Raw genomic sequence first — 26483 nt, 5'->3', positions numbered from 1 at the left:
CAACCAAACAAGCTCTGTTGTATTGTAATGTTTTCTTTATTTTCTCTCTACGCAGACCGATAAAAACACATATATACATGCTGGCTCTCTCGCCAGTCCTTGTCTCCTTCTTCTCTGGGGGCCCGTGTCCCAGCGCGCTACTGCTGATAAAGAGGAGAGAGTCATTAGTTAACATGGAACACATGTGCACAATCAGACTCTCTCCCTGGCACCGATCCCAGAACCCCATCCCCACTCTCTCCCTCCTGCAGCCAACGCTGATCACACCCCACTACCACATTAGTAGGTATCTTTCATGCGGTGGAGCCACTGGAGCAGAGCATGGTGGGAACAGACGGTGAATGTGCGTCCACCGGAGGTAATAACGTAGGGCAGGCATTCCCAAACTTAAGAATGCCGCGGCCCAATTTGAAAACTGAAAAATTTGTGCGGCCCACCCACACCTTTAATCACAACTATATGATCCACACACAGGACTAGAATCAACTATTACCATACATATTATTCATTTTATAGCTAAAATAATTGTATATGAACGTAGGCATATGCAGTGCAAATCCAATAACAGCCACATTTAAGCGTAAAAATTTGCAGAGCAACCAATGTAAAAAAACATGAAGTGCAAAAAGTGGATTGTTAAAAATATATTCTTGCTGTTTGTATAACAGAGCACAACACGAATATCAGGGAGAAGAAAAACACATTTAAGGCGTAACCAAATATACTTAAGGCGTTTAACCTCAAGCAGTTTATCTCGATATATTTGATATTGAATCACATATAGCGTGAAGTGACATTGTGTCACCTGTAACTCACCCAATGAGAGGGTTGATGTTGCCGCGTAGCTGGCTCCGATACTGTCAAGCGTGTTTTTAATTCTGGGGGAACAGATTGGTAAAACACTTCTCAAACTTTAACAGAGACACTTTGAGTTTGGCGACAAACCACAAAAGTTATTGGCAAGACAATTAAAGGGAGAACAAGCGAAATGAGCCATCTATAAAAAAAAATGTTTGAATGTTTTTGAATTTGTATTATGTCCTGTCAACACTTTATGTATCTGAAAATTGTAAATAAAGTATTAAAAAAAAGGGTTGTCACCTTTAGCAGTGTTGCCAAAAACCTTTTACCGCCCTGCCGCTTCTTCCGTTTTTCGCAACAGCTTGGGTAGCTTCACTTCATCTTACAGCCGTTTTACACCACCTCTCTCACTCATTAATAGGGTTAGGCCGAATACTCGGATATTTGGGTATCCGGTACCGATAATGTAATTTTACAGGACACAAGTACCATACGAGTAAAATGTGTCAATATCGTTACTCGTGATGAATGAAAATCCTCATTGGATAGCTGTGTCCACATCATTCCTTGATAGGCCAGCCACACACAGAGCTCTTCCACTACACAGAGCCTATAAAAAGCTCACTGCTGCTGCGCCACACAGCGCCACACATTACAATCATGTCATTGTCACGGCCACTCTGTCCACTGGGATACTAACGCTTAACATCGTTAACTATGATCATATATCCTCAGCGTCCACTGGCCGAGTCAGAATGTGCCCAGCTAGACTTACACGAAGCGAGCGCTCCTCTCCACTAGCCGAGTGAGCCTGACAGCATGCACAGGCTCCACAGGCCAAGTCAGAGTGCACCACGCCCGGCTAGATGCATATGTAGCCAGATCTCCTCTCCACAAGCCGAGTGAGTGAGTGGGAGCCAGGCGGCTCGAACAAGCTCCACTGGCCGAGTCAGAGTGCACCATGCCTGGCTAGACGCACACGGAGCGAGCGATCCTCTCTCTCACACACTCACACACAATGTCATTTTTAAAAAGTAAAAATAAAAATCAATAAAAAAAATGTGTATGAAAACTCGTTGAGTTAAGTATTACATGAAATGTAATGTAGCAATGGTGTACTCGCTCATCCCTACTCATCAGTCTCTGTTTACACCCCGAATCACTTACGTAGATGCGCTCATGGAATAGTCCGTTGTAGTAAAGTTTACTACACACCTAATAAACACCTAATAAACGTATGGTTTACTAAACGTATGGTTTACTAAGTAAACCATACGTTTATTAGGTGTTTTATGGTAGTTCGGGGCCCAAGGCAATTGCAGACCTTTGCCTAATGGTTAAGTCCGCCTCTGCAAACAAGACCGGCCAAAACTTTTGTGTGACCACCTTTTCAAAACCAGCGTGAACAGCACAGTGGTGTCAAACTCAATCACAGAGAGGGCCAACATAAAATACTGGGACTACGTCAAGGGCCAAACAGGGTCAACATTTATTAAACATGATAGACAGGATATTGGATAAAGTGCAAAAATAAAACATATTTAGGTAGGCTACATCCTTCTTTTATGTGCCAGAGCTAGATGTCATTAATGTTTGGGGTTAGGTTCTGTGCTGTGGAAACCCTCAAGATGGAGTGAAGGTGTGCATCAGTGAGACGACTCCTGTGTGGGTTTTTGTTCATCTTCATCACAGAGAAAAGCGTGTGGGTGAACTTAATGGGGCAGGTACTTGGATCTCTGGAACGCTGGAATTTTTTTTTAATAACACCAAATACTCGGCAGGTGAGGAGTGGCACTCGCTCTGTGTGCGTCTAGCCGGGCATTGCGCACTGTGGCTCGTTCAATGGCCCGTGCATTCCGCCTGGCTCTCTGTCCTGCGAGGCTGTGTGCACTCTGCCTCGACTAGTGGAGCCCGTATATGCTGCTAGATTACCTTTCTGTAGAAATTCACACAGCTGATTGGCTATAACTTTCTCAAGTAATTTAGACAGTAAGGGGAGTTTGGATATCGGTATGTAGTTTGCTAAAACCTCTGGGTCCAGTGTCGGTTTTTTGAGAAGGGGTTTGATTACAGCTTACTTAAAAGATTGTGGTACATATCCTGATGATAACAATCGATTGATTATATTCAGTAAAGTCCTATTTTATAAGAGGCAGAATTTCTTTAAGTAACTTTGGAATGGGATCTAGGACACAAGTTGATGAACCATTCACTTTTTAGCATGCCTTTTTTTTCTGATGGGCTACCGCCACACAGTTTTTCCTCATTAGTATAGGTAAACGACCTGCCAATGCCCATAGAAGGGCATGAGTCTGCAGTGCTGTGTGCACACCATACAGTCTATTCAAAGGTCATAAGTGACTTCTAGAAGGGCAGTCTTATTGCTGTGATGCTGATGGAAACCTGATTGGGGCTTTTCAAAAATACTAGAATTTTCCACAGCTGCAAGAGCTTGCTTACAAACAATTTTTCATAAACTTAGAAATAAAAGGATATGTAGAGATTGGCTAAAAAAATGATCATGGTGGGGTTTTTTTAGGACTGGCTGGATACAGGCACATTTATAATAGTCAAGGATATGCAGTAGGCAGTTGACATGGAGCAGTATATGATAGACAGCAAGTAGGATAGTTAGAATATTTTAAAAAGGGCTGGAGGATATGCTTATTCGGGACATGGTTTAAAGAAGTTCAGACGTAGGTAAAGAGATAGAACAGTGAATCCTGGTAGGATTTTGGGTAATGCCAGACCTTAAGTGCAGTAAAAAGATTTCACAGTCTGCATCTCAGTCAGAAGTGGCAGAGGAATCTGGGATTGTGTGAGTTCAGAAAAATATGTTGTTGCTCTTTCACTGTCCTATTATAGAGGATTAAACACTTCCTAGACACGAAGTGGACCTGAACACCGGATTTCTTCCATGATCGCTCTGCTTTTCTGCATCTCCTGTTACATATTCCAATACTGTCATTTAACCAAGGCTGTTTAATCGTGTTAGTGTTGTATATATATTTTTAGAGGAGCAATGAGGTCTAACATTGAAGAGCACAGGGAATAAAGAGTTAACCAAGTCATTGGTGTGGTAGAAATCAGGGACCACATTGCCAGAGGAATTAGATTGTGCACTACTTTTAGGGGCACTCTGCTGGTTGAAGATGCAAGTTAGTTTAGAGTTGGATGAGACAGTGCTAACAGTTTGTAAATTCCTTTAAGATCTTCTCAGTAGGCAGACGCCTGCCTAGCTCATAAAATAGTGCCCACTCCAACAAGGTCAATTGCCCGGCATGGTGACATTATATCTTTGAAGTGACATTACAATGACAGAAAACCTTAAAATTATCAAATGTTATTTTATTATTTATTTTTTATTCACTGTTCATTTCATTTTATTGATGTTTTTGATACATTGTATGTTGTTGTGTTTTTTATCTGCCGTGTAAGGTGACATTGAGTGCTTTGAAAGGCGCCTATAAATAAAATGTATTATTATTATTATTATTAATGTAACCTCTTCTTTTTTTTCTAAATCTGCCAGTGGCGATATGCCTTGAACAGGTAGAAGACTGGGGCATTTCCAAGACGCACTCACAGCATGTTTAAACTTTAACCCACCCAACACCTGACCAAACAATAAATAAAAGTGTGTAATATGGCAATAATTAAAAAATTCAGTAACTCAAATAATAATGAATTAAATAAATTACCCATACACAGAAATAGGGCTGTCAAACGATTACAATTTTTAATCAGATTAATCACTATTTCTAAATGCCCGAAAAATTCCCATTTTCTATGTATATTGTTGTGGGAATGGAAAGATAAATGACAGAAGGCGGATATATACATTTAACATTTGTTTTTTTATTGATGACAAGTCCAAATGATAGTTATTAAGATTGAAAAATAAAATAAAATCAAACTAAAACATACCACACCATAATTAAATTTGGCTGTCTCTTTGCTATGCCTCTGAGCAAACATAGGATGATGTTATTTAGAACTTTTTTTTGTATCAAACTTAAAGATAACCTTTATCCTAAACAATTGGGGCATCTTAGCCTTTGCTCTTTTATTTTTTTAGCAAATATAGGATGGTTGAATAATGCTTTTTTCTTTTCTTTTTTAAATTAAACAAACAACCAAACCTGTAGAAGCAGTGTTGAGCCAGTTCACAGTTAAAAAGAATGAGTTCCAAGTTCAGTTCATGCAGATGAAAATGAACTAGTTCAAGTTCATAGTTCATTTTTTATTGGGATGATTTAGGTGACAAACTTACGGTCATGTGTTCTGTTATGAATCGATGGTGTCGGATCATGTCTGCATGTCGCTGCGCTCATTTTAACACTGAGTCCTGACTGTGAGCGTCACGTCTCGTGTTGTACTGAGCACAAAATGTTGATGAGTCATTTTAATGATGTTTAGATGCAGCCTCATAAACTCTAGAATCAAACAAACACTAAGTTACTTCATGTACTGATCAGGTCCTGATAACTAGTGATGAGTGTTTATTAGGTCAAGTGAGAGCAGAGTGGAGGAGGACACAGAAACTCCAGCTCGGTACAAACCAACTGCAGCTTCTGCTCTGATCAGGACGCAGCTGTGACCAGAGAAACTCTGTGTTTCACTTTTCTTCTACAAAGTCACTGACCGGCTGATTAACATGAACGAGCTATGATCTCACTGTGTGTGTCACTCTGGGCGAGTGAGTGGGGGCGGGTATACGTACATGGAGCAGGTCATTCTGCACATGCGTTAATGCGTTAAAAATTACGCGTTAATTCCACAAATTAATCATCCCGCTTTAACGTGTTAATTTTGACAGCCTTATAAAGAAAGTAAATTACGTGATAATCATATAAATATGGCTATAACATGAAGTTCCATATTAATACCTGCAACGTGTGTTTTGATATATTTGACTTTTGACCAGTATTTTACCAACAGATAAACTAACATGACATGCTAATGTCACAGTTGAGAAAAAATTATGGACATATAAAGAGAGAGCTTCATAGTGGACCTCAGAAACCTGGAACTTAAGTGACTCTATCACTAATATTTTGTGTCTCCATGTAACAGTATGACTTCTGCCTGGAGAACTGGGTGCTAACAGGGCTGCAGAGTGGTGTCACCAGTCATCGGCCTCAGCTCTCTTCCTCCTCATCAGGACTGCTGCCATCCTGTCCTCCATACTGGATGATGTTTAGCAGCACTCAGCAGAGCTGCGTGGCAAACCGACATAGCTCTGACTTCTGGGAGCCCAACCCTCGACAGCGCTCCCACAGCCTCAACGCAGATATAATGTGCACCAAGTTTACCATCTTAGATTCTGAAAATGAAGGGGAGAGCATGGCCCAGAATGCAAAAACATGTGTGTCAATGACAGTCTACCCAAATGGAGCTGCTTCACGCCAGCGTGGTCAGCAGAAAGCATTTATTGCAGACCTGCTGAACCCTCCAGCCTGTTTGAGCAGCCTGCCACACCAGCGCAGGAAGAATCTACGACAGTGCTCCCTGTCTGTGCTGGAGATGTCCTCACAACTTGATCCAAATGAAGACAACCAACATAGTCTGTTCTCACACAGAATCCTTCACACCAAGACCCCCAACACCAGAGTTTCCAATTCTGCAATCACCATCCGAGTTCCAAACAACAGAGCTAATACAGTCCAAATGCTGCCCAGCATCACTAACTACAGCACAATGGTAAGATATTAATATTTTAATATCTGTAGACAGTGGTGTTTGAAAAATGTTTTGGTCATAATTAAAATTAACTGTGAAAACTAAACAGACTATTGTTTTATTACCCTAGAATGAATAATAAGGCCACACATAAAGTTAGAAAGAAAAGGAAATGGAAAATGTTAATTCTTGTAAAATGAGAATGCGAAAATGTATAGTGACAATGAAATAAGTAAAATTGCATTTGCAGTTTACAAATGTTAAATTCAAAATAGTAATGTTTCATCTAATCTTCTTTTCCATTTGACATGCTCTGTCTTTTGACATTTATAACTATATCACCCACAGTATGTGTTTTCTGTGTTTTTCTATCAATGTACACATCATAAACAGTGATGCATTTTTAACTGTTAATATTCTGTCCTTAAGCATACTGTATCTGAAAAACAGTGAGGTCAAAGTGCCAACTTGTAGGGACTGTGCTCCAAGTTTATAAGACAAACAAGAGTCATCAAGGTTCAACAGTAATAACTTTGGTATCATAATAGCTTAACATATCTAAAAAAAAAAGGGATAGGGGAGTGATGAACAGATGAATGAGGAAAACAAAACAAAAATACTTTATTAGGAGTACTTGTAATTGTGCTTGCTCATAATTTGACTATACAATCACATGTTATAGGAACCATTGCAGTTGAACTCACTTTTGAGTGTTGCTGACAGTACACTAGGCGACTGTAGTGGCTCAGGAGATACGATGGGTCATCCACTAACCAGAAAGTTGGTGGTTTGATCTCTATTTCCTTGGGAAAGATACTAAATCCCAAATTGCCCCGACGACAGTGTTTAAGTGATGTATGATAGAGAAAGTGCCGCACATAGATGCACTGTGTGATTGTGTGTGTGTGAATGGGTGAATGGCAAAACTGTAATGTCAAGCGCTTTGAGTGGTCTTTAAGAATAGAAAGCGCGATATGAATACAGTCAATTTATAATTTAAAGTGGTGTCTAATGGCCTGTTTACAAGCTGAATGATCATGAGATTACTCATTCCTGTTACCCCATTGGCACTGTTTTTATCCATGAATTTATTCATAATTTTAGCCGTCTCAGGGGTAAACAGTGTTAGAGCCGAACCAAATACAAATGAAGTAATTGGTGACCAAAGCCTACAGAAAAAAACATAACATCCAATTACGTCAGAAGAAGGACTCACTATTAACTTCAATTGTATTGGATTCTGCTCTGAATTTTAATTAATCAACAAATACTTTTTTTTTATTTGTACATCACAATCTGTCACGCTGCTTTGACAATGCTGTTTCATCCACGTGGCCTCAGCGCTAGAGATTATAGAGCGGCTTAGGCAGTTAATGCTTTGCACACTGCATTAAAGATAACCCTCAGTCTGAGCTGGGGTGTTGACTTTTCCTGGAGCATGGTTTAAATATACTTACTTAAACCAGGAACAAACAGGCTTCATAATGACATGAACACAATCAATCAATCAAATTATATTTGTATAGCCCATATTCACAAATCACAATTTGTCTCATAGGGCTAAACATAAAGTTGCGACATCAACTGCTCTTAACCGTCAGTCAGGAAAAACTAACAAAGAAACCTTAAAAGGTTTACATGTTACATGTGAGGGATCACTCTCCCAGGATGGACAGAAGTGCAATAGATGCTGAGTAACTGGAAGAGGAAATTCATCCTCATCTTATAAGTTTTTTCAGCACACATTTCAAGAATGTTTTCAGGGTTCTCAACCCTGAAAATAGACTGTAAAGTCTGCTCCCTGAATCCTTTTAAGTTATAAGAGGTTCATCGGGATTAATAGGATAAGGATCCTAGCAAAGCTGGATCCAATGGTTACTCTTCTCCAGCCTGCTGTAAAATGTGACTGACTTAGCAATTACATTTGTATAGCGTATATAAACATTATCTCTAGGCACTTAAAACAAGACCTTAAAAATTGTAGCGAAACCCAATAGTTCCCACAATGAGCAAGCGCTTTAGTGTGTGGAGAGAAAAAAAGTTTCTTATTAACTGGAAGAAACCTCTAGCGCAGACATGTCAAACTCACTGTCAGCCAGTAGTACCATTATATCCGGCCCGCGATAAAATATCATATGTCTATCTTAAGTTGCCCGCATCTATTTATTTTTTAAATCATCATCGTATCAGGCCATCATGTGAAATACCAGGAGCAGGCGAATGTGTGTGTGTGCTCCCAGACAGCGCACACACACACAGGCCCGAGGGCTCCGCCCCCCGCCCCCACTCACTTGTTCAGAGAGACACACACAGTGAGATCAGAGCTCGTTCACGTGAAGCAGCCGGTCAGTGACTTTGTTGAAGAACAGTGGCAACAGTGAAAACACTGAGTTTCTCTGGTCACAGCTGCTCAATGATCAGAGCAGAAGCTGCAGTTGGTTTGTACCGAGCTGGAGTTTCTGTGTCCTCCTCCACTCTGACCTGCTCTCACTTTAACTACTAAACACCCATCAGTTATTAGGACCTGATCAGTACATGAAGTAACTTAGTGTTTGTTTGATTCACTCCAGAGTTTATTAGACTGCATTTAAACATCATGAAAAATGACTCGTCAACATTTTGTGCTCAGTACAACACGAGGAGGTCGCAGTCAGGTCTCAGTGTTAAAATGACCGGAGCGACACGCAGACATCATCAGACACCATCGATCAATAACACATGATCATAAGTTTGTCACGAGACTGGGAAATGTTGGTGGACGTGGTGCAAGCGGCTTACAGTCCCATCACATATTGTCACTACCACCCTGAGACCACACCTGATACTCTGGTCCAACATCCTGCGAAAGCAATAATTTGCCCTGTGGAGGTTGGATGCAGGGGTTTTATTGGAACATCCAGCATCAGGTTGTTCAGATATCTTAGAATCCACGGAAAAGCCCTGCGCCAGACCATAAAATAAACATCACGGACTGCAGAACGCAGCAGCCAATGGCTCTGGATCAGGAGAAAAGATCCCAAATGGGCCCCAAGATGCTAGGGACATGCACCCAGATCTGTTGTGGGCCTGCCTTAGAAGAGGGTGTATTGTGATTAATAGGCTGAAACACCTGATGATGCTAAGGTACACAACTGAAGACATGTCCCTAACATCCACTAACATCAAGTGGTGTTAGGCATTTTAATTAGTGTGGTAGAACATACAAAGTGTGGCGCTGTTGAGCTATTTTACCTCAGCTGCCAAATATTGTCCTTAGGGTGTGTTTATGTAGTGATTCTCATTGTACACACAAGTTTTAGGCATTTCGGAGCATGTGCAGAGATGTTACAAGCACTTCCTGTTTGTTGGCGGAGAGGGGGAGAGAGAGACCAGGAATTTGAATTGAGTTTGAATTGTGGACTATGGTGACATCCGATCATGATGGTGGATCATGATCGTGGTGGCTGCTGACCATGGACTATGATTACAACAAGAGTGCTTGATATACAATATGTCTACTTAGATACTCTACCATTACTGAAAATAATCCATCAATTAATTTACCTTCATTATGCTACAAACTGTTTCTTCTAATCAATTCTGTAAATAATCTGATTTTTCTGATTTTCTCCATTACATGTGGTATCTTTTGCACTTCTGTCCGTCCTGGGAGAGGGATCCCTCACAATTGGCTCTCTCTGAGGCTTCTACGTTATTTTTCCCCTGTTAAAAGTTTTTTTTTGTTGTAGTTTTTCCTTACTCTTGTTGAGGGTTAAGTGACGAGGATGTCCCGCCTTGTTAAAGCCCTATCACTATCACTTATCTAAACAAGATTACAAGTGCTTCAAACAAAAGTCCATGGCAAAATTAACATTCGATTGACATAAAATATATTCTGTTCAATTTAAGAGCCAAATCATAACATAATAAGGTCAAGACCTGAAGTTTATAGAGAAACCCAACAGTTCCCACAATGAGCAAGCACTTTGGCGACTGTGGAGACAATAAACTCAATGTGGGCGGCCATCTGCCTAGAGCGGTTGGGGTGAGCGGAGATAAATGGGGAAGAGAGGAGGGGGTGGCAAAGAGGGAGTAGAAAAGAGAGAGAGATGTGGGGGGGTCCGGAACATCACACTTGAACTCTATAAGACAGATTGTTGTAATGAAAATAATTACAAGTCGCATGTTAGAAATGCTTTTCTGTAAAAATATGTTTTGGGCAGTGATTTAATGATCGGTAGTGTATTGGTGAGCCTAAACTCGTCAGGCAGGGAGTTCCAGAGCCTTGGGGCCCTGAGAGAGAAAGCCTGGTCACCTTGAGAAGCCAGCCTTGACCTAGGGACAGCCAACAGGGACAGGCTGGCCGATCTCAGGTTACGACTGGAATTATAGGGAGTCAAGAGCTGCAAAATGTATGTGGGAGAAGTTATTAAAATAATCTTGGAAAAATTATTAATCGCATCATTTTTCTTTTAGCAAACATTGATAACGGGTCCCACAGACCCGAACACCACACAAGGGTTAAAGAAAGATAAAAACTTTCCACAGTCAGTATTTGAAGTGGCTAGAAGGGCAGAAGGAGCAGGGTTTATAAGTCTATTGATGGTTTTGACTGGTTATTAGTTTGGAGAAATAGTTAGCTCTTGCAATTTTACTTTTGTTATTATAGGAAGTTAAGAGGTCTTTCATATATATCAATCAACCAATCAATCAAATTTTATTTGTATAGACCATATTCACAAATCACAATTTGTCTCATAGGGCTTTCACAAGGTGTGACATCCTCTGTCCTTAACCCTCAACAAGAGTAAGGAAAAACTACTAAAATAAAACTTTTAACAGGGTAAGTATATAAGTAGTGGACATGCAGTTTGGTCTTTTTAAACTTCCGTTGAGCCTTTTGAGTTCTCGTAGCCTGTCATCAATCCATGGAGAGGTGATAACAGGTGATTTCAATCTTGTTTTATTAGGGCCTATGAAATCCAGTGTGGTTTGACAGGTATTATTAAAGCCATTGAGTAAAATATTGGATCGGATGACTCATAAGGGTTATGGTCAAGAAGACCCGTGGAAAAGATAGATTAGTATTTTGAGGCACTATGGTCATTTAAAATGCGTGAGCTTTTAGTGGTTTTGATGTTTTTTTTGGGCAACGTGGAACAGGGAGTCTAACTTAACACAGAGATGGTCAGAGACAAATACATCCTCTAAGGTCAAGGAATTGATGCTCAGACTGAGGGTAAAGACTAGATCTGTGTGGCCATGGTTATGAGTTGGACCAGCAACATTTTGGATTAGATTAAAAGACTCTGTGATGTTTAAAAATTCAGTTGCGAAACCATTGGTTGGGTCATCAATGTGGATATTAAAATCCCCAACAATGATAGCGCTATCATAGTTAAAAAAAATTAACGATAAAGTTCATAGAATTCTGGGGGCAAAATTGACATTTGGTCTGGGACTGCGATAAATAACTAGACCAAGGACCGGAACGGTGCTGCAAATTGTGAACTTAGCAGCCTCAAAACTAGAAAATGTCTCTCTCTTTTTTAAAAACAACAGCTAGGCCACCTATTCTGCCATTATTCCTGGGAGTGCTTAAATATTCATAGTTTGGTGGGCAAAGCTCTAGCAGCTGGGTGTGATAGGGGATAGAGATATGGGGACCGAGATTAGGTGATTGGACCTGCGAGCTATATATATATTGGCCTATAGTTAGTAACAACAGGGATACAATAAGTAGCCAGTGTGTGGGAGAGGGGCGGAATTTGCTGTGTATATTTATTAGTCGGTGGCTGGTGCGGCCGTTTGGGGTAGCTAGTGGGGGTAATACTCTGCGGTGCTGCACTCGATGCTTGGAGATTGTGGTGTGTGAGTGAGTGTTCTTTATTTTCTTTTTCTTTTTGTAAATGATATTATTTTCACCCAGTTATTGGTGAAAGGTTCACAGTAGTTAATAGTTTGGTGTTTTTCTTTAATTTTCCCTCACCGGTGTCTTGTCGATGGCGTGGCAGGTATGGCCAGCGGGAACTTTAAATCTCTAACCCGCAAACATGGCATTCAAATCTCTGCCACCTTCCCCTGCAGCGTGGAGAACATTGGCCTCGCTGTGGGGGAGAAGGTCGGCCACAGCAGTGTTGTGTCGGCCGTGCGGATGAACAGCGCCGTGGTCGTTTTCCTGGATTGGTTGGAAAAGGTGAACTCAGTCGTCGAGACGGGAATCACTGTGAATGATTATTTTGTACAGGTGCTGCCTTTGTCCCAACATTGGACAGGACCACCTTGGTCACCACCAAGGTGGTCCTGTCCCCAATGTCCCTCCCTTCCTCACTGATGAGTTCCTCAGTAGAGAGCTGTCCAGACATGGGAAGGTGGCGTCCCCAATCAAAAAGATGCTGTCTGGATGTAAGTTTCCATTACTGAAGCACGTAGTGTCTCACTGCAGACAGCTCTACATGATACTCAACAACCGGAATGAGGAGCTCAACCTCTGCTTCCACATTAGAGTAGATGATTATGACTACGTGATTTTCGCATCTTCATCGGGATGAAGTGGTTCGGTTGTGGAGAGGAGGGACACATGGTGAAATCCTGTCCGAGACAGAATGACCCGACCCCACCCGGTCCTGGGACACCTACGGGCGCTGGGGCGGAGGCCCCCGCTACTCCACTGCTACCGGAGCGGCGGAGGAGCGGCGGAGGCCCACTGTCGGCGGACAGGCTCACTGGGCTCCCCGCCCAAGTGGCTGACCTCTCCGCGGTGACCCGCTGCTGTGTACGACCCAACACACGGGGATGAGTTCTGTTAATGCACCGGGTTGCAAGGGAGGTGGGAGGTGAAGGGGAAGAAGAAAGGACCATGGATGTGGGGCTTTTAAACGTAAATGGTGCAAGAGACCAAAAGAAAAGAACTTTCATTTACTAAACAGCTAAAATAAAAAAGATAGATGTTCTGTTTTAACAAGAAACATATAGTGATTTTAATAATGAGTCTGACTAGAGGAGGGAGTGGGGAGAGGAAGCCATTATAAGTCACAACACTTCTCTGAGTGGAGGAGTGGGCTTCCACTTCTCCAGGGCTTTTAAACCAAACTCACTGGAGGACCAGCATTTTATCGAGGGGAGGCTTCTATTAGTAAAAGCTCAGTTTGACCATTTTACTGCTGTTTTTATCAATGTTTATGCTCCTATGAGAAAGGACATGTCTGATTTTTTAGATGTTATGCAAGTGAAAGAAGGCGGTCCTAGAAATTTGTTTTAAGTGAGAATTAAAGGATCGAAGATCACTCCCAAGTTCCTGACTGTTTTATTGGAAGCAAGGGCAATGTCAATATGTAGATAATGTATCTCTAAGGTGTTTAGGGCCAAGTATTAGAACCTCTGTTTTATCTGAGTTCAATAAGAGAAAAATTGCGGGTCATCCAGGTTTTTATGTCCTTGAGACATGCTTGGAGTTTAGTTCATGATTACACTGTTCAGGTTTTATTGACAAGTATAACTGGGTGTCATCAGCATAGTAGTGGAAATTTACAGAGTTTGTTTCCTAGTGGATGCATATATAATGACAATAAAATTGGGCCGAGCACAGAGCCCTGTGGAACAACGTGGTTAACTTTGGTGTGCACAGATGACTCATCATTAGTTTGCACAAATTGGAATCGATCTGAAAAATAGGATTTAAACCAGTTCAGGGCGGTTCCTTTAATGCCAATTAACTGTTCTAGTCTCTGTAATAAAATTTGATGGTCAATAGTGTTGAATGCTGCACTAAGATCGAACAGAACGAGGACAGACAAAAACCCTTGATCTGAGACTATTAGAAGGTCATTAGTGACTTTTGCAAAGGCTGTCTCCGTGCTGTGATTAGCTCTAAACCCCGACTGAAAGTCTTCATATATATTACTTTCCTGAAGAAACTCAAAGCTGATTGGCTACAGCCTTTTCAAGGATTTTAGACAGGAAGGGGAGGTTGGATATCGGTCTGTAGTTGGCTAAAACCTCCGGGTCTAGGGTGTGTTTTTTGAGAAGGGGTTTGATTACAGCTAGTTTAAAGGACTGTGGTACATATCCTGATGATACTGACAGATGGATTGTGTTATCAATTAGGGGCAGAATTTCTTTAACTAATTTTGTAGAGAAGCTGTCTCAATAATTTGTAAGATTCTCAGCTGTTCCTGAGATTTCTGTTCTTAATAGGGTATTAGTGCCAACTGAAGGCAGGAGATGGTTGATTTTATTTCTAATAGTTAGAATTTTATCATAAAAGAAGGTCATAACGATATTGCTATTCAGGGATCGAGGAATACTGGGTTTGGTGGAGGTGTGACTCTCTGTCAGCCTGGCTACAGTGCTGAAGAGAAACCTGGGGTTGTTTGCTTTGTGGAGGGCCTTCTTATATGCTTTAACACTATTCTTCCAGGCTAGGAGATATTCAACATGGTTGCTGGAGCGCCACTTCCTTTCTAGTTTTCTTGACGCTTGTTTTAATTCATGTGTGTTGGAATTATACCAGGGAGCTAATTTACTATGTTGTACACGTTTCTTTTTTAGAGGCGTTATTGAGTCTAATGTTAATCGTAATGACTTTACAGAGCTATCGACAAGATGGTCAATCTCAGTGGAGCTAGGGATTTTAAAGAATTCGTTGGTTATATCGACGGATAATAGGGGGTTAAATGTAATTGGAATTATTTCCTTAAATTTAGCAACAGCACTATCAGGTAGACATCTAGAAAAGGAGTTTTTTATAAGTGGCATATATTCTGATAATGAAAAATCAAAGGTTATTAAATTATGGTCTGATAGAATCGGATTATGTGGAAGTACTATTAGATGTTCAATTTTGACACCGTATGATAATACAAGGTCAAGTGTGTGGTTACAACAATGAGTGGGTTGGTGTACACACTGACTGAAACCTATTGAGTCTAGTACTGAAATAAATGCTACACTAAGGCTATCATTATTATTGTCAACATGAATATTAAAGTCACCGACAATAATAACTTTATCTGTCTTTAGGACTCGGCTTGATAAAAACTCAGGGAATTCCGTTAAAATTCAGAATAAGCCCCCGGAGCACGGTAAACTACAGCAAATATGATTGGCTGTTGGTATTTCTTGGATGGGTGTGGAAGACTAAGAACAAGACTTATTGTAAGTCGCTTTGGATAAAAGCGTCCGCTAAATGAAATGTAATGTAAAAATGAGTTGTAGTTTAGTTTAGGTTTAGGATTAATTGATAGACTGGAGTTAAAAATAGCAGCAACTCCACCTCCTCGGCCAAAGTCTCGGGGAATGTGTGTATTTATATGACTGGGGGGGCGTAGATTCATTTAGGCTGACATATTCATCAGGATGCAGCCAGGTCTCAGTGAGGGACAATAAATATTTTTTTTGATCTGAGACTAGTTCATTTACTAAAATAGCCTTTGATGACAGTGATCTTATGTTTAAAAGTCCACATTTAAATGTATTTGTTTGTTGTGTTGTTGCAGAGGTTGTGTTAATTTGTATTAGTTTTTTTTGTGTGGAATTCTCCCTCTGTTGATGTTTGATTTAAATAATTTAATGGGACGGGGGACAGACATAGTCTCTATGGGGTTGTGGTTGTGTGACTGATCCAGAGGGAGTGCAGAGAAGTGTGTAGCACTGCAGCTCTGCGTCCTGGTCCCAACTCTGGGTTGTCATTTGGGGTTTATAAACTGAGTTATATTCCTAGATAAGAGAGCTGCTCCATCCCAAGTAAGATGAACGCCGTCTCTCCTAACAAGACCAGGTTTCCTCCGAAAAGTTTGCCAATTGTCTACAAAGCTCACACCATTTACAGGACACCACCTCGACAGCCAGCGGTTAAAAGACAACATTTATCAAGGTGTTTTTAAATCATGGGCCCTTTTTTACCATAAAAGGTGCCCAAAAGATGACTCTCTGTACTGGTTGTTGAGAGAACCATTAATCCACGGAGCCAGACTCGACATCAGCAACCAAACTACACCCGGCCTGATGGCGCTGCTGACCCGGTCTGGGACTCTGACCTTGCAGCAACTGGTGGATGCATTGGGGCCGGCGCTGGACGACACCCAGTCCCTGGGCTCTCTGCTGGGGCTGCAGTCGACCCGGGTTGACCAGAGGATCCTGGAGCTCTGGACCCAGAGCCTCTCTGGGAAAGAGAAGGGCTTCCTTATGGCCTACCACAGCCGGGAAACTGAACCTGATGCTGCAGACCCCTACCCTGAGATCATCCTGAGCCTAGGGCTGGGGGAAAAGACGGGCCCCCTTCTCACTGTAGTGAATGAACTAAAACTGACCCTACACAGAGGTGACAAGGAAACTCTACAGGAACCATGTGAAGAGCATCCACCAGTCCAGACTGAGCAACAGGCCCCCCACTGTGTGGTCACAGAGGTGGGGCGAAAATGGACCCAGCTCAGGAGGATTTTATGTAAACCTCCCCTCAAAAAACGGACTGTCGACCTCCAGTGGAGAATTTTACACGGTGCCGTTGCTTCCAACACTTTTATTTCTGTTCTTAATCCAACTGTTCTTAATAAGTGTCCATTCTGCAACCTGTGTGAGACTGTTTATCACGTTTTTACTTAGTGCAAGAGATTGACAAGTCTCTTCTCTCTTTTTTAACGGTTTTTAACGTAATTTTTACTGAGAAGGTTGGAGTGGGCTACAACAAATTTAACAAAGACAAGTGGCAGCTCCTTAACTACCTCTCAGGTGAGGCCAAAATGGTAGTTTATGTGAGCAAAAAATTCAGAGTGGAGAACAAAGAAGGGCAGGAAGCAAAGGCAGTGTGTGTGTTCTCGTGTTCAGTTTTTACAAACATGTCTCTGATCTCGAGTCTTTTAAAAAACATAATCTGCAATTATCAGCTCTCTTTTCCACACTTTTTAACTGATTGATGTATTTTTAATTATTTATTTACATCAGCACTATATTGTAACCTACAGATTGTAACAAGGAAAATATGTAAATAAAGTGTATTTGTAAAAATAAAATGTTTTAAAAAAAACCCGCGCGGCTCCCTTTTGAATCTAGGGAGAGTTGATTGGCCAACTAGTCTCAGCTGTGCCAATTCCGTCTCCCTGGTTCACCTGGAAGTGCTCACTAAGCCACCTCCACAGTGACAAACCAGAGACAAGTGGCACAGAACAAACAGGTGAAACAAATCAAGGCAAAATTAAAAACTGGAGGGAAAAACACAAAGGCAGGAATTAAATACAACAGAAACACATGAGGGAGATCAGAACTTCTAAATAAAACAGGAAACACAGAACTAAAACAGATAACCATGACAGTATGTGATGCTTTCTGATGAATGACTAAAGGAAGCATATGCAGAGTGAAAGATATTGGTCCAAGGACTGCATTTTCTATCCTCGTTGCTTTTTTCTACTCTAGAAACGCATACACTCACTTCACTGTTGTTTCCAAGAAATCTCCCAATCCAGATTCCTGTGTGAACCCCCCTGTGACCTCGAACCCCCGAGGTCTCCCCTCATCTGGTTCAGACTCGTCAGCAGAGCTACTGTCAGTTCTGAGCCCAGAGGAGAGAGAGCTACTGGGGACCATCACAGCCCAGGGCTACCCCGTCCATACTGCCATCATTGCCCTGCAGAGGACAGGTCGACAGAGCCCAGATCAGGTGAGTCATTCACATACAATGATACCTCTGACTTTTCTTTGCTGTCTGCACTTCACACAGACCTCAGACAGCTATAGTATACTGGCCAATGCGTGTGTAGTGTGCATGTATGCGCACACACAAGGACACACAGTAAAACATAATATCTGCTGTAAACAGTGGGGTCCAAAAGTTAACATTTTACATGTTTCCCACTTTCCAATAATGCCTGTCATGACAATAAAAATTGTCGGACGATATATTGTGCCAGAAATTATTGCGATAAATCATATTCAGTCACACAACTCAAGTTCAAATTGTTATTGCAACAGTAGAACAGGTTAGTGTTTGGCATCAAGGCTCCGACTTAATCACTCCCCCCGATATGATTACATAGATATGATGGGAGTGATTAGCAAGTACTTGTTACCCCCCCTGTCGGAGCCTACAGGTGGAGGCTGGGGTGGTGGAGGGGCTGAAGCAACTGGCAGCAATACGACACAGCGGGGCAAGCAAAGGGAGTGATGGGAAACATTTTTCTGCTTAACTAAGGTGGGTGTGTATTAAAGATGATTGTGGAGAGTGAGGTATGTCACATGATGTATGTCACATGATTGGAGGAGCACAACTCAAGTTGGTTGACTGAAGTAGCTTGCAGGCATCGCTCCATTTCAGTCAGACAACTCACGTTCAAACGTTTATTGCAACAGTAAAACAGGGTAGTGTTTGGGGTCTAGTTTCCGACTTAATCACTCCCCCTGATATGATTACATAGATATAATGGGAGTGATGAGCAAATACTTGTAACCCCCCAAAACCACACAAATTCTGAGCCTGGCGTTAAGGATCAGTATCTTGTATGTGTGGGCCATTCATCGTCGGGGTGTGGCCATTCTCCGTAAGCGCATTGGCCTGCAGGAGAATATGCTACCTAGTGAGACTGCTATGTGTGCGCCATTCACCGCTGCAGTGTGGCCATTCTCCGTCGACGCATTGGCCTGTAGGAGAATATACTAACTAGTAAGACTGTGATGTGTGGGTGATTCACCACTGCTGTGTGGCCATTCTCCGTAGGCGCATTGGCATGCAGGAAAATATACGTACTACCTACTGAGACTGCTATGTGTTGGCCCAGCACCAGCCGCCGTGAGGGTCGTAAGCAACGATTCCATTAGGCAGCAGAGCACATACATATTATTTAATCAAAGTTTTTGCTTGTATAGCCCATATTTACAAAACACGATTTGTCTCATAGGGCTTAACAAGATGCAACATTCTCTCCCCTTAACCCTCAACAAGAGTGAGGAAAAAATACCCAAAACCCTATTAATAGGGGGAAAGACCTGGAAAACCTCAGAGAGCCACATGTGAGGGATCCATCTCCCAGGACAGACAGGAGTGCGATAGATGCCACGACAAGGGTGCAGCGAATCATCAGATATGCAACAATGGCATTAGGCAGCAGAGAGTACATATTAAAGCATCAAGGGTGCAGTAATTGATGTTCTTTAACAATCAATATTCCTTCTTGTAGAGGCTGACATGGCATGGTAAGCATGGATGATGGAGACCTGCGGTCGTAGCTGTGCCACTCCTTAGGGAGTAAGGGGAATAACGTTTAGGTGTTAGGCCGCAGCTCTGGCAGAGATGCAAAGCTTTGAGGAGATCTCATCATGGTTTTCAACCATTGTTGGTGAGCAAGGGTGCCAACAGATGGTTTGGAGAGCAATGCAGGTGTCAAATAACACCTCTAATTCCACTCTGCTCTCCGTGATGTTCCATGGCAGAAACCAGTAACGCACACAAAACACTCATTTAAATACTAACGCTTCTACCATGTTTGCACCTGTTATCATTTATGCAATTATTTTTACTAGATCACTCACAAAATGTCCACAAACCAAACGTGCAATCTATTATAATGCACAAGCAATTGAGCACTCTTTATTTGGGATCTTAGTAGATCAGGCCCTAAGAGAGGTACAAGGCTTTTAACTTTGAAGATGCTGCTGGCAGGGGGCACGAGACAAGGTCAATTACTAGGAATTCATCCAAAGAGTTGAAGAGAAACTATTTTAACACATCTGAGAGGGTGTTGAAAAAGCAAGGGCTACTTTGGCAACCATATGTGAACACTATTTATAACAAAATAGCATTGTAAGGGGAAAGTGACATAACTTAGAAGGCATCTGTGATATTGTGCCTTTCCCAACAGCTCACGGCAATGTCAACGGAGGCATTTTTAAATATAACATTTTATACAAAATGTATATGAAAATTATACATGCCACATTAAGGATGATTTAGAGAAGAGAACATTGGAGTGAGAGCTGGAAAGTTCTTACAGGACAACATGACCAAAAGAAAGTAAAAAGATGATAAATTATTATCATTAACATTCTTGTTTGACAATATTGATAATTATCAGGATAAATGTTGCATTGTTAATATTTATTTTAGTATTAAAGACTGATTATTCATTTACCTCCATCCTGGGTGAAGGCTGTGTTCTTAAATTCCTCTCAATGGGCAGAGATTTTATTTCTTTATTATTATTTCTTTATTTAATAACGTTTGTTTCACAAAATATATATTATTAATAATTGATATGTACCATTATCACGGCAACATCACAAGATAGTACGCGAGAGGTTAAAGACAAAATATATACAGTAAAATAAAGCATAGTTCCTTGCTTGGGGTACACTGCATCAATCAGTCCTTCATAACAGTGTTTCTTGGCTCTACCTACTGGGTTTACATGTATTCTATTTATAATTCAAATAAAACAGAGCCTCAAACTAAATGTCCATTATTTAAAATATATTATTTTATAAGTGTCCATGGCTCTTGTAAATCATTGTCTCTCTAATGCTCATGTATGGCAGAGGCTGCACGTTCCATGTTTATCAGCACTATGAGGTCCTTTAGCCATTTATTTCTTTGATTATTTTAAATAAACAAAAAACATTTTTTTCACTTTCCAGTTGATAAGTATGGTTCTTTGCAGATAGGAATGCCAACATTATCAAACTGTGTGTTACTGCAGATTGTGAACTATCCATTTTATTTCCAAGCAAGCATATCTAGGGATACTGATACATCTTCATTTATTATAAAACTCAGTGTTTGACTCCTTTCCAGAATTTCCTTACTTCTGTGCATAGAGAATGACTCTTGTTAAGAGCAAAACTTTATCAACCTGAGAAGATCAAACAACATATATATACATATATGCATTACACATTTGCTATATAATGATTTATACTGCGATGATTGTTGATATTGTTTTATTGCCCATCCTTCTGTAGCGCCCCCTTTAATTTCTAAGCCAATGGTAGAAAGGGTTAGAATTGCTAACATATCTCTAGGTCCGTGAGCGGTTGCCTTAATAAAAACTCACAAGAGGAGTTTAACTTTGTTGAACAGATGACAAATTTATTGCCTAACAACAATCAAAATATATTCACAGTACTGGATTTGTGGTATAAAACACAATGAAAATAAAAAATAGAGCTCTCTTAAAGTGCCAAATAAAATAGGAAAATAAAGTCCTTTAAATGTGGGGATCTGTAACCCAAAAAGGCAGTCAGTTATTATAAGAACACCTGAGACGCTGAAGAAACTGGCAGCAATACTGACAGCAGCGGGGCAAGCAAAGGTAGTGATGGGTAAAGTTGGCTGCCTGAACTAGCTCGCAGGCATCGCTCGATTTATTTTCATCATTTTGAGACCATTTTGTACCACTGCTATAATTATACTATATAAGTATAAAAATGCAAGTACACCCTTTGTAGTAGCACAATAATACAAGAGTTTTTACAGTCTGCTCTTTTGTTTTCTCTTATGCTCTCATGTCCGCTTTTGTTTTACATCAGAGAAACAGAAAACGTGCATGTTTGGATCTCCGCTCAATAGAATAGGGACACATTTTCACTAAGCAGGCTGGCTGAGTATGGCAGGTATGAAAAAAAAACTGAAAGGTGATGTTAAATGGGTGGCTGTGGCTGAGGGGTAGAGTGGTCGTCCTCCAACCTGAAGGTCGGCAGTTCGATCCCCAGTCTTCCCCATCTGCATGCCGAAGTGTCCTTGGGCAAGATGCTGAACCCTGAATTGCCCCTCATAGAACAACAAAGTGCTGCTAATAGATGCACTGTATGAATGTGTGTGTGAATGGGTGAATGTAAAACTGTACTGTAAAGAGCTTTGAGTGGTCATCAAGACTAGAAAAGCGATATATAAATAATAAATACAAAACCATTTAAAGACATTTCTGAATGATGACCTGACAAAATCTTGATGGTAGAATTGGTCCTTATATACAGATTTCCCCCTGTAAAGAGCTTTGGTGCTTTGGTCCTATATGGTGCTGCCCGTGGAGAGAGCAGACATCCTCCGAGAGAGCAGACATCCTCCGTGAGCTGGTATCGTAAGAAATGTAAGATCTCCCAATAAGATGGACGAGTTAGCAGTGTTGAACTGGCATGAGAGGGACTACCAACAGTGTAGCATCATGCTGTTTACAGAGACCTGGCTAACTGTAGCACCAGCGGACATGGTCACCGCGCTGGACAGGACAGTGGAAAGCAATAAGAGGAAAGGAAGAGGGCTGGCAGTGTTTGTGAATGATAGATGGTGTAACTCTGAACAAATCACTATTAAATTCAATGACTAATGTGCAACACTGTATGTTCACACTGTACATGTTCTGTTTACACTGTATATGTAGTTTTTACTCCATCTATATTTTTTATATTTTTCTTATTTCTCCTTACATTATAAGTATTGCATGCTACTTATTATTACCTTACTGATGTTTATTCCTTAATGCCCTTTTGCTGCTTTAACGTTGCAAATTTCCCCACTGTGGGACTAATAAAGGATTATCTTGTGTGTAGAGAACACCGTACCCACGATTGTATGGTGTTTCTCCAATAACAATCCGTGGATTAATCGGGACATAAAGGCCCTCCTCAAGGAGAAAAAGAGGGCTTTTAGGTCAGGAGACAAGTAGGAGCTGAAGGCTGTTCAGTGGAGCTGAGGAGGAGGATCATTGAGGGGAAAGCTGATCTGAACCACAGCACTCATGCCACGTTTCATTACACCTTGCAGCTCGGCCCTCAGACTGACATCACACCCGAATAACTAGAGTTGATAGCGTTCCAGTTGCAGAGGAACAATGTTTACAAAACAGTTCATAATAAGGCATTATAATAATAATAATAGCTTGAATTTATATAGCGCCTTTCAAGAGACCCAAGGACGCTATGCAGCATTTCAATTCAATCAATCTATCAGTCAAATTGTATTTGTATAGCCCATATTCACAAATCACAATTCGTCTTATAGGGCTTAACAAGGTGTGACATCCTCTGTCCTTAACCCTCAACAAGAGTAAGGAAAAACTATCACTAAACCCTATTAACGGGAAAAAAACGTAGAAACCTCAGAAAAAGCCACATTCAAGATTCTTGGAGTCGCTGGCAATGGAATTCTTGTGCCATGCTGAAAAATATTTGAAAAACCACCAAAGCAAAAAATGTTATTAAAAGAATTGAATATAAAAAATAAATTAAAATATATTAAATATATTGAAATAAAAATATACACCTAAAATATAAATTCTAAACTAAATAAAAGTATCTTGCTGAGTAGAATGAATGAATGAATATAAGTAATACTGATTGGGTTGTGCAAATTTAGTTTAGAGTTAGTGTTTAACAGTCTTATGGCCTGGGGGATGAAGCTGTCTCTGAGTTTGGTGGTACGGGCCCGGATGCTGCAGTACCGTCGGCCAGAAGGAAGCAGAAACAGTTCATGGCGGTTGAGAGGGGTCTTTAATGATCCTGTTGGTGGCAGCTCCATCCTGGTGATGCGTTGAGCAGACTTGACCACCCTCAGTAAAGCCTTGCGGTTCAGGGCGGTGCAGCTGCCATACCAGGCGGTGATGCAGCCAGTCAGGATACTCTCTATGGTGCACCTGTAGAAGTTGCTGAAAAAAATCCTGGAATCCATGTTGAGCCTCCCAGCCTGCAGAGGAAGAAGAGCTGTCGTTTGGCTGTCTTTGTGAGTCTGTGTGGAGACTCCAGGTCATGTCATTACTGATGTGTAACCTGGCTCCTACTCTACTTTGTGATGGAAATCTGGAAATACAAGAGGCTGGAAACATCAAAGTTATCCATGTGTATTTTAATAGGGGCTTTCTGCAGAAAGGATCAACACAGCGAGTCACAAGGATCTCAGAGTGAAGATGCAGGACACTCAAATACAAGCATCTTATATAGGAGAACTGAGAGCTGTCTCTCTGAACCAATCCAGACTGGTTCTCTGTAGGTGCAGGAGAGAGAGGAATCTAAACACAAACAACTGATTTACATGTGTTTCCTAAGGAGATAAGCAGACATACATTCCGTTCTTTGGAGGGTAAATAAGTGGCAAAAGGGTCTGGCAGTTTTCAGGTCATAAACAGTTCAGACCATAAAACAGCTCAGGTCATAAAAGTCTTTAGACAGGGCTGCAAAAGTTACTCTTCAACTATAAAATAGGTTTCAACCACACTTAGTTAATTTTTCCAGTACAACTTTTAGAGACTTTAGGGACAACAAGTAAGCCTGAATTCTGGGAGTGCAATGTGCTAGTGGGGTGATATGGTACTATCAGCTCTTTAAGGTATGATGGTGCCATATTATTAATGGCCATGTAGGTGAGGAGTTAAATTTAACCAGAAGTGTAGTGAAGCTAATACAGGAGAAATGTGATCTCTCTTCCAGGACATGTGCTGCAGCATTTTGGACAAGCTGCAGAGTCTTTAACGACTTACTGCTGGAGCCTGATAATAAGGAATTACAATAATCCAGTCTGGATGTAACAAAGGCGTGGATTAGTTTTTCTGCATCTTTTTGAGAAAGGACATGTCTGATTTTTGAGATATTATGCAAGTGGAAAAAGGCGGTCCTAGAAATTTGTTTTAAGTGAGAATTAAAGGACAAATCAGGATCGAAGATCACTCCCAAGTTCCTGACTGTTTCATTGGAAGCAAGGGCAATGTCGTCTAGGGCAGCTATATCATTAGATAATGTATCTCTCAGGTGTTTAGGGCCAAGTATTAGAACCTCTGCTTTATCTGAGTTTAATACGAGAAAATTGTGGGTCATCCAGGTTTTTATGTCCTTGAGACATGTTTAGTTAATTGATTTTATTGATAGGTATAACTGGGTGTCATCCGCATAGCAGTGTGTCCTGATAATGTTTCCTAGTGGAAGCATATATAATGAGAATAAGATTTGACCCAGCACAGAACCCTGAGGAACACTGTGGTTAACTTTGGTGCTCACAGATCACTCATCATTAATTTGCACAAATTGGAATTGATTTGAAAAATAGCCCATTGTTATTCACTCTCTCAAGCCACTAGCAAAAGCCATCCGCTGTTCACCCATTTCATCCCCAATCTCAATTAAAGGAACGCATCATCATATTTTGGAATATGCTGACAGTATATTATTGTCTCTCCTCATATTGTCTATTTTTGAGCAATACAGCAAGTTATCTTGTTTCAATATAAACTGGTAATAAAGTGAAGGACAACTTTAATTTGAGCATTTTTTCTCCATTTGTTTTTGACCCACAAGGTCTTGATGTGTCCTGTATGAATAAACTTTTGTGTGTTTGTGTCTGCAGATCTTAAGTTACCTGGTAGCATGTGACCACCTGTGTCAGCTGGGTTATGACATGGCTGAGGTAGAAGAGGCTCTGGAGATGTTTCAAAACTGTGAAACAAAGGTGGGACATTCAAAGAGCCACAGCATCTTCTTTAATCATCTTAGAGACAACAGAACATTACACATTTATAATCAATATATAATCTCTTCTTCTTGAGGCGGAGGAGTTCCTTCATTTGCTGAGTCAGTTTAATGAGATGGGCTTCCAGCAGAACACCATCAAAGAGGTACTGCTGGTCCACGAGAACCACAGAGAACGAGCCCTCGAGGAGCTGATGATGCGTGTGGCATGATGGAGCAGATAAACATACACACACACACACACACTTTACATAACTGCAACCTCTATGGGAACTCAAAATTTGACAGTGTGACTAAATGTGTGATGATGGGGATAATGATGAGGCTTTTTTGGATTGTTGTTTTGCTTTTTACTAGACTATATATGTTGTTGTTAATTTGTTGACTCATGGGTAATAATATCATTTTCTGGATCTCAACTTTGTATTGTCTAATACTGTGAAATTGTAACTATATTTAGGCAGAGGCTTCAAAATAAGCCTACTGGATTTTCTGTATATTATTATTTGACATTTTTTTTATGCTTTTTTTCCCTGTGATAAATACACCTAATAATGGTGGGGATGTATGTTTGATGTGTGTTA

The 26483-nt window shown here is 40.9% G+C and overlaps 1 protein-coding gene across 2 annotated transcripts in view; it reads left to right on the top strand.

Moving 5' to 3' along the window:
* ubap1lb (ubiquitin associated protein 1-like b) overlaps positions 1 to 26111 on the top strand; it is a 39219-nt gene extending 13108 nt beyond the window's left edge. For both annotated transcript variants that reach the window (XM_034581555.1, XM_034581556.1), the window contains 4 exons: positions 5878 to 6504; positions 17909 to 18118; positions 25778 to 25879; positions 25977 to 26111. In XM_034581555.1, coding sequence (XP_034437446.1) covers positions 5878 to 6504; positions 17909 to 18118; positions 25778 to 25879; positions 25977 to 26111 — 1074 coding nt within the window. The remainder of the gene's footprint in view (positions 1 to 5877; positions 6505 to 17908; positions 18119 to 25777; positions 25880 to 25976) is intronic.
* The last annotated feature ends 372 nt before the right edge of the window (positions 26112 to 26483 follow it).

The sequence above is a fragment of the Hippoglossus hippoglossus genome, chromosome 3 (assembly GCF_009819705.1).
Source record: "Hippoglossus hippoglossus isolate fHipHip1 chromosome 3, fHipHip1.pri, whole genome shotgun sequence".
Taxonomy (NCBI): Eukaryota; Metazoa; Chordata; class Actinopteri; order Pleuronectiformes; family Pleuronectidae; genus Hippoglossus; species Hippoglossus hippoglossus.
Note: the sequence above shows the minus strand (reverse complement) of the source record. Positions and strands in the feature narration are given on the sequence as shown.